The sequence below is a fragment of the Frankliniella occidentalis genome, unplaced genomic scaffold (assembly GCF_000697945.3).
Source record: "Frankliniella occidentalis isolate FOCC.00 unplaced genomic scaffold, Focc_3.1 Scaffold149, whole genome shotgun sequence".
Taxonomy (NCBI): domain Eukaryota; kingdom Metazoa; phylum Arthropoda; class Insecta; order Thysanoptera; family Thripidae; genus Frankliniella; species Frankliniella occidentalis.
In genome coordinates this window covers 306,501-315,705 of record NW_026267276.1, presented here as the reverse complement: position 1 = coordinate 315,705, position 9,205 = coordinate 306,501, and the positions used below count along the sequence as shown (strand labels likewise).

Sequence of the window (9,205 nt, the reverse complement as noted above, 5' to 3'; positions counted from 1 at the left end):
CCCCGCCACCCCCACTCAACACCGCCTCGTATCTCTTACCCCTTCCTCCAACTTTAACCACCACCACCACCCCCCTCCCCCTTCTCCCTTACCACTCCATGCGCGGCCCCCAGTGGCCGTCCTGAGGGGGCAAACTTAAATACCACCCCCTCCCCTCTCCCGCCCAGCACAGCACACACGGGCAGAGACCGGCATCAAAAATGGACGAGGCTTTATTATTTTTTTACATCCATACGCCTCTCAGGGCCGAGGCCCCGGGGCCGGCCCGCGCGGCCAGCAAAAGAAAAGGCCGGGTCAAGGCCGCGGGTGTTTGCATTCCATCCTCTGGCAAAATGTTGTCACAAGAGTGTGTTTCCACCCTCCGGCCGCAACATCCGCGCAGCAAAAGAGTTTTCTAAAGAGCCCCCGACGCCACGCCATAGCCACACTCGAGGCTGTCTAAAGGGCGCGGGGTCACGACACGCTATACTGAAACTTACCTCGAAGCGGACACCCATGTGAGCAGAGCGGGGTAGAGATGGCGGCCAGGTTGGTGGCTGAGGTGCTGCCAGTGGAGCGGACCGCTGCGACACCTGCAACAAGCGAGGGGGGAGGTCAGCACACACAAAGAGTTACGAACAACAGGGTGGGGGCGGCGGCGGCGCACTCAAGGGTGCGGGGGCCGCCGCCGTCGCCTGACCGCCCGCGGCCCGCAAGGCGCCTAATCTCCGTCACGACAACCAACGGCGCCGTCGCGCGCGCTAATCTCAGCGAAAAAAACAAAACAAAACAAAACCAACCCCCAACAAAACGCGAAATATTTCCACCGCCGCCGCCGCCGCCGCGCTCCCCCAACGGTAACACTAAACGAACGCCGCGCGCTCTCACCGCCCCTCACACCGAACACCCCGCGGCGCACCACCAGGCGACGCACACAATCACGACGGGGTGCTGCCCGCGGTGCACAACCTCATCAGGCTCGAGACGTTATCAGCGGCGCGAGGTCCGCGTCGTCTAGGAGGCCTCCTAGGCGCGCAGCCACAGCCTCGCCCGCCGCCGGGCCGCGCCGCTCAGCGTGACGACAAGGTCGCGGCACCCGGCCAATGACGGCGCAGCGCGGCGCGCGCGGCCCGCCAATCCCCGCGGCAGGCCGACGGCAGGCCGACAGCGGGCGCAGGCCACGCCGCGCCACGCCGCGTCACGGCGCCGCGTCACGGCGCCGCGGCGGCCTATGGGCGGCGCGGTACCCACCCGGGGCCGGAGCGGCGCGGAGCGGTACCCGCACCGGGCGCCATTGTAGCAGCGGCGGCCGAGCGCCCCGCCCGCGCGCCGCGCCAAACATACTACGGGGGCCGCTCCCTTTCCGTGAAGTCAAAAAGCGCAACAACCGGCTGCAACACGACGGCGACGGTGCACCCGAAAACTTTTAATCTGGAACTCGTCGTCGTCGTCGTCGTCATGCCGCGCCGACCTGAGGCGAACGCCGCCGCCGCCGCCGCGTGCAGCGCACACAATGCGTCATTTGCAGGGAGCGAGTTTTTAAAGGGCCGTCCTGAAGTCCTTCCTGCAGGCGAGCGCGCTGCACCGCCAGGACTGCAACGCGCCGCCGCAGCCTGTCCTGCCTGCCCGACTTGCCGGCAGCAGCAGCAGCAGCCTTTTCTGTGAAATACGAAATGGCCGGGCCGGGCATTCCGCAGCCGGCGCGCAGGTCCTGCGAGTCCTGCTGCCGCACACTCCCGGCTGCCCCCGCCCGCCCCCACCTGCACGTCCTCCTGCACACTCCCTGCGGGCCCCACACCTGCAGGAAGCCCTACGAATCCTGCTAAACTACCTGCGATATGGCGTATAAGCCCGCCAAAGTCGCGCGCCCACCCACGAAAATAAAAACAACTACTTTGTGATATTTCTCCTCCTTGGTGTGCCTTTACGCTTGTTGTCCGAGACGGCCAAAACAAATCATCCACTTTGCAGCGACATGACTACTCGGCTCCCTAATTGGACGGCCGGCGTAAATGGTGGCCATTAATCGGGACGACGACGACGACCGTCGACGACGCTGTGCTCTACATCGGCGGGCGTGGCGGGGTGGAACCACGGCACCGCCAGGATTCAGAATCTATCGCCCCCGCGCGCGCAGTCATCTAACTCGCGCCCGCGATTGCTTTTTCGCGCTAAACGCCGCCGCGGTGGCGTGGCGTAGCGTGACGGGTCCGGCGCAGAGTGCGGGCCACCGGCAAGTGCGTGGCACCCCCCCCCCCTCCCCTCCACAGCCAGCCGCCTCTGGAATGAAGGCGAACTGCATCAGCTTCTAGAGAGTCTTTATTTTGTTTTGGCGGCGTCGGCGGCGCGGTTAGAGGCCCCCGGCGGGCGGGGCGGGGGAGGCTGGCGGGGGCGGCCAGGCCAGCCTGCTTGGAAGGGGGGAAGGGGGGGGGCAGCTGTCTCATGGACGCTCCGCGCTGAATTCCGATGGCAGAGAGCGAAACGGCAGCACCAGCAGTCCCCCCCCCCCTCCCGGTACCCTCCTCTCACCGCAGCGCGCAGGAGGCGGCCACGCAGCAGCCCGGGAGCAGCAGAGGGAAGACCAGGAAACAAAACGGCGTCCGTCCCAAATAAAAGACCGGACTCTAATTAGTCCGTCATTTACATGGGCGAGGCGGTGGGCGCGCGGCGCGGCAGAGAGACGCACGGCCCGGCGACCCAGGGACGTACTACATCGCGGGGTGATTGACAGTCGAGAGGGCTCTCGCACCTACTCGCTAAAATAAGGCGTGTGCCTCCTAGAGCGAGCGAGTGTGTCTATGTGTGTGTGTGTGCGTGTGTGAGTGTATCTGGCCGGAAACGTCTATCCGTCAACTCACTTCTCTCTTCATTGACGAGGTGGAACGAAGTGGCTGAATACGCTTCCCCCCCTTATACCCCGGCCTGTCCATGTTTTTATACGACATGTCGGCTCGCTTTAGCGCGCGTGGGATCGGATAGGATCGCCATAACTCGGCGGCCGAAAGACACACAGACACACACACACACAGGCGGACGCGGGCGTATAGGGGACAGCAGGACAACACCGCGTGGCTCTTTAGATTCAAAATTTGTCACGCCGCCAACACACCAAACACAAACAAAGAAAAAAAAATAACAACGACATACAGCCGACAGTGTATTATTTTAGATATACTGAATAAAATTACACGGCCAAGCGAAAAACATATTGAGAAGAATACACTATACAAGCATGCAACGGGGTTCAGTTCAGGGGCGGGCGAGCGGCACTTACTCTGAGTAGTCAGTCGGGCCGGCCCTCTCAATCCCTTTCCATTTGGCCCGCGGCGGCCATGGCGGGGCGCGAGGCGCGGGGCGCGAGGCCCTCTCTCCAAAAGCCCTTTCGCACCTCGCCCGCTATGCATGCATCACCTCCGTTCGAAAGGCACGCGGGGCCACCAGGGGGGCCCATAACCCCGGCCGCATTTGGTCAAGTAAAAATAATTATCGCCGTCATCCTCTCCTCTCTGGGCCGAGAGCGCGCAGGAGGAGAAGAAGGAAGGAAGGAGATCGCAGGGCCGAGATTGCCGTCCGATTTACATTACATTCTCTGCTGCGGCGGAGCGCCACGAGCAAGAGAGCGCTAGAGAAATCTACCTTGTCAGAGGAGAGGAGGGGACCTGCGTATATGTACTGGCAAAACGACCCCCCCTCCCCCCCCTCCCAGGCCAGGCCAAGCAAGGGCCTATCTGTCTCGACCATCGGCTGCGACAGATAAGCCCGAAAGAAACAGAGAGAGGGAGAGAGAGCGGTGCGCGGGGGAGAGAGAGGAAGAGCGAGAGAGAGAGAGAGCGTGCGAGCGCCACATAAGTCACACGCATGAGCGCAAGCAGCCCCGGTACCGGCGGCGCGGTGCGCTCGCATACACTTGGCGGCCAGTGCCCGGCCGTGGCCCCCCGCCACGCCACGCCTCGGTAATTTGACCCAATCTGAGCCCGGGCCTGGCCAGGCCGGGCGGGCGGGCACACGCTTTAGTTTTGGGCTTGGACAGGGCCGGACCCAAGTGACCCGCTAACGGCCGATATCAAAGTCGACGGGGTGTTTCGAAACTCATCGCGAGCGCAGGGGGGCCGGTGGCGGCCGGGGGGAGGGGTGATCACAGCCTGGGAGGCTGAGGTCGAATTAGCGTCACAAGAGTGGAGCCGAAACCAAACCGCCCGCTCACCTGTGCCTGTTACGCTGACAGGCCACACCGGGGGCAGGCTGGCTGCTAGGCGGGGCCAGCAGCTGAGATAGGGCCGAGCCTTGGTCGCGGTATAGGCGCAGGCAAGGGGAGGTGGGGGTGAAGGCGGCGGCACCAAGGCCGCCAGCGGCACCGCGACCCGTGCAACCCGACCCCCGAGACCCCACCCGCCGCGCGCAACCACCCCTACCCGCACAGGGCGGCGGCGCTGATTTACGTGTCAAGTTCAAACAGCCACACCACGCCCCGGCCATACGCCCCCCGCGCGTTTTCTTTCACCCTCACATTGCTCATACTCTCATGCTCGCAAGGCCGTCGCCGAGGGGCGGCGAGCTGCCCTGCTGCTGCTGTTGCTGGCCGGTGGGGGGGACCCCCGCCACACACACAGTAGTTAGGCGGTGATTACCACCCGATTGACTAATTAACACCTTAATTACAGCAGAGGCCCCTCGTACCCGCTAAGTGGGCAGGCCCGCCCGCCCGCCCGGCCCAGCGGCAGCGGCAGCGGCCTGCGCGAAAATCGATTCTCTTTCCCCCCTGCAGCAGCAGCAGCAGCAGCAGCAGCAGCAGCAGCAGCGAAGCACAGCAGCAATCCTGACGAGAGAGAGAGGCCGAGTGAACCCACCCACCACCCACCGGCTGGGCAGAAGCGAGAGAGAACGCCAGCAGGGCAGGAGCCGCCGCCAGTGCAGCCGGGGCTCCAGCTTTATGATAATCACGACGGAGACGACGGCGCGGAGGAGGTGCGGCCGGCGGCGGCAAACGGCAGCGTGCCTGGAGGGCTCTCCTCTCCTCGGCTCGCCTTGTGGCTCGGCTTGGGTGCGAAAACAAATGCTCCGCGTCGTCTGCGCGGCGCTTTATACAAACGAGAGAGCACCAAGGCGGCGGCGGCGGCGGCCAGCGGCGGAATGCGACTGTGTGTGTGTGTGTGTGTGTGTGTGCGAGAGAGTCTGTAAGTGTGTGGCGGCGGTACCCACATATACATGCACGACTCGGCTCGTCGGCGGGTCAAGCTCGGCAGGGCAGAAACAGCACACGGTGCCCCGCCCACACGACGCGCACCTTGCGCAGAGTGCAGGGAGCAGTATATCTACCACACAGTGTATTGACCCAACAGCTGCCGCCGCCACCCGCATAGGGCGCGCCCGCGTCATAAACCAGCAGCGAGCAAACATGACGGGTAATCTCCTGAGAGAGCGAGCGAGTGTGTGTGTGCGTGTGTGTATCTTGGACCAGGCCAGTTAGCGGCGACGGGAGAATTGGTGTGGGTGAGAGGACCGCCCGCGCCCCCGCCCGCCCGGGCAGCCTCCCCCCCGCCACGAGCAGCGCGCGGCGGAGCGGGAGCGGGGGTGACTGATGGCCTCGCCTCCTGCCCGCTTATCAATCAGCCCGATCTCTCCGAGAAGGAACGAGAATCCGTAATATGCCTTTACCTCCCGGTCCCCGCGGGGCGTGGCGCGGCGTGGCGGCGGCGGGGCGTGACAGAGCCCCCCGGGCCCCGGGCTCGGCGGGGAGGCATTTGTTTTATCAGCGCTTCAATTTTTTTCCCGTAAAATGAACTGAGTACGCCCCCCCCTCCCCCACCCTTTCCCCACCGAGTGGACGTGTGAGTGTGTTTGTCGAAGGCCCCCCCTCCCCTCCCGAGGCAGGACCCCCTCCGGGCCCCCCAGGGGCGCCCACCCACCCGTCGAGGGAGGCCGGAGGGGGGGCCCTATCAGGCGAGCTGCATCTCGGCTTCACAAATCAACACCGTCATACGTAAAGCGCTGCTCGGCCGGGGCGTGGCGGGGCGTGGCGGGGCGTGGCTGTATGGACCACAAGTGTGAGCAGCAGCGGGTCACCGCAAGCGAAGCCGAGCAGGCGCTGCTGCGCCAGTCGCTGCGCCAACAGGTGCAGGCGCCGAGCAGAACCCTCCCTACCTGTTGCCGAGCGCGGGCAACAGCAGCAGCAGCAGCAGTCCCCGCGGCGCGCTCGGCGCAAGGGAGGATCGAACCCGCGAAGAGACAAGAGACAGGCTTACACAGGCGCAGCCGGCTGGCGCCGCCGTTGCCGTTGCCCTGCTCCTGCTGCTGCTGCTCCCCGTATGAAAGCCGCTGCCCTCCTGCGCGCCAGACAGGCGACAGCGGGGACGTCAGCGAGGAGAGCGTGACCCACATATCTGTGCCGCGAGACGCACCTCGATAATGCACCGCCGCGGTATGGCCGGGTCGTGTACCCTGCACCATGCATAACCCAGAGCAAGCAGGACGGCGCGGCGGCGGTGGCGTGTGGAGCTGAGCTGCTGTGAGGAGGAGCCCCGCGACTAGCAGAGCGGGATAGGAGCGGGGAGCGCACCCGAAACCAGGGGGGAGGCATATCAATAATACACGCGCGTAAGCCGTGCCGAGGGGCGAAGCGGGGCGGCCCCCGGTAGATGGACATCTCTTCAAAAAGTAATATCCCCCGCGATCCCTCCGGCGCGGCGCTCCCGGGCAGCGCGTGCGCGTGATTGGCGTGTGTGTGCGTGTGTGTGTGTGTGTGCGTGTGTGTGTGTGTCTTCCAACCCCCCTCCGGCCAGACGCCGAGGCGCCTGGCGCCACACAGCCGCCGTCGTTGTCGTGCCGCAGCGGCGGCGTCTCTTCCCGCGATGACGATGATAAAGACGGTGATTTGCGAGGGAGTCGGACGTTGCGGGGCGGGCAGAAGGCGGGCAGGACGAGCGGCCAGGGCACACGCCCCGCGCACGCCCAGCGCGCGCCCCAGCGTGACGGAATGCTGATCTCCCATCTCACCTCGGGTCAGGCACGCGCAGGCGTGTGGCTCCTCGGGCGGGGCGGGGCGGTGAGGCGGCGGGACGCCCGCTCACGTAGTGACCCCGGACAGACCAGACTGAGAGTGTGTGTGTGTGTGTTACTGCGCGTGATAACTATCATAACGCGATCGCTATCTCCTGAGTCATCACGCCGATACCCAGTCCAATTACCGCACAGGGCTCTTCTCTCGGACTCTCCGCGCACTCGACCCGACCGGCGGCCGGCGGCGCCCCCGGCTCAGCAGCCCCTCGCCCCGCCGTGCCCCGCCAGAGCACACAGGCCTTGAAACGGGATGAGAGAAGAGACCCTCGGACGGCCGCGCCGCGCCGCGCTTCCCTCCCGTTTTCCGTCCAATGGGCGTGCCAAAGCGCCCCCCTCGGTGTCCGTTTGCAAACACGGCCGCCAGACAAAGCTCCCCCGGCCGTGTGGTGGGGCTCACAGGCATTCCAGGCGGGGAGCGGCGGCAGCGGCGGCGGCGGCCCAAAGACTCGTGATGCGCAGTTTCAACCCCGCCGATTCTCCCCCATCCCATTTCCCCCAGTAGCCCGGGCTTCACCCCTGCGCCCCGGCGAGGCCCCAACGGCGCCCCAGGCCGCCCCAGCGCCTCCCCCAACCACCCCAGCAGAGAGGCACATGTCGCTAGGCCACGTGTCTCAAGGCCGCTGGAGAGAGAGACGGAGAGAGATGGGGAGAGGCCGAGAGAAAGAGAGGGGAAGCAGAAACGGGGGAAGCAAAGAGAGAGAGGGAGAGATAGAAAGGGGAAGAAGAGAGAGGAGGCAGGAGGCTCGCTCGTCCGCCGGGGGATGATATTCGGGAGAGTTCGGCCGGGATAGGGTGGGGGATTAAGGGGTGGGGGTTCGGCGTACTACGCCACGGAGCATCGTATACTATCGAGTGCGCGCTGCCTCAACATCCCGTAGGCCGTGCGGCGGGTGAGCGAGGAGGGTGCGAAGGGGGACTTCCGCGGTTTCCGCGAAGACGCACGGTTACAAGGAGACTGACGACCGCCCTAACGACATAACGACATGCGAACAAGAGATTCATCTAGGAGCATGGACCTCGGAGGCCGTCACGCGCACAGCCCGGACACAGCCCCCGTAACGCGCACAGTCCGCCCCCCACAAGGGGCGCGGCGATGCGGAGCGGCGACGGCGAGTCTCGGCCGGCCGGGCTCCCCGGCCGTCCGTCACGATTGTTCTGGACGCATCCCCCCCACAGCCCTCGAAACCAACCCCCGCGCTGCTTTCCAATTGGCTCCCAAGGCCACCTGTCCAGCTCCCTGTGGCCGGGCCCCACAGTTTAGTCCACTAATTCCTTGTACGGGAGCGAGAGAGAGAGGGGGGAAGAGGCAGGCAGGGGGCGCGAGAGAACCACGACAGCGTCGCTCTCGCTCTCTCCGACGCCGGGGCGCACCCCTCTCTCGTGCTCACTCTCTCTCGACACTCGAGTTTCGATTCCGGGGATCGATAACCGGCACGAGCGCGACGCCCTCCCCCGGCCCGCTCCCTCCTCGCCGGCCCGCCCCCCTCGCCCGAGCCTCTCTGGGGGTGCGGAAGCAAGCACCCGGGCTGCCGGGGGTGGGGGAGGGGGGCGCCGCGCCGCGCGGAGGGGTCGCGGTTCGCCTGGCGGCCAAGGTCGTGCGCCCCTCCCCCGCCCCGACCAACCCCCACCGCTCCCCGGCCGGCCCACCCGGCGCCCCCCAGGCTGGCTGGCTGCTGCGCGGTCCGGAGCAACGCCCGGTAGCTAGGCAACACGCTCGGGCACACCACCCTCCCCCGGCCGACACCCGGCTAGAGACCGGCGCCCCGGCGCGCAGGAAGGAAAACAACGGCTCCATCTCCCAACGCACACAAAGCAGTGCGTGAGAACCAACAAGTATCCGCAATACGGCGGGAGGCGCCCCGCGGCTGTTCTGTTCACCCAATAGGGCACGCCGCGCCGGCAATGGAGGGCGAGAAAGCAGACATCGAAAATTGCTCGCGGAGAATTGGTTCGCAATACTACCCATATTTGTTGGGTTCAAACCAAGTTTTCAAAACCTTTTCAAGCCAAGTAGTCCCGTGCAAAGCCATTTCCTCGCCCTGATGAGGCTTCCGCCTACACTTGGCAGTGCAAGGGGGAGGGCCCGGGCGGCCACGAGCGCGGGGCGTGCTCGCTCCACCCACCCAGCGGCGAGGCCCGGCGCGCGGCCACCCTCCCGAGCCCCACGACG

At 65.7% G+C, this 9,205-nt stretch overlaps 1 protein-coding gene across 2 annotated transcripts in view; it reads right to left on the bottom strand.

Moving 5' to 3' along the window:
* The window catches only part of LOC113210443 (protein glass), a gene marked incomplete in the record, with an annotated part of 212,275 nt that overhangs the window by 32,800 nt on the left and 170,270 nt on the right, over positions 1-9,205 (bottom strand). For both annotated transcript variants that reach the window (XM_052271071.1, XM_052271072.1), the window contains 1 exon segment: positions 480-572. In XM_052271071.1, coding sequence (XP_052127031.1) covers positions 480-572 — 93 coding nt within the window.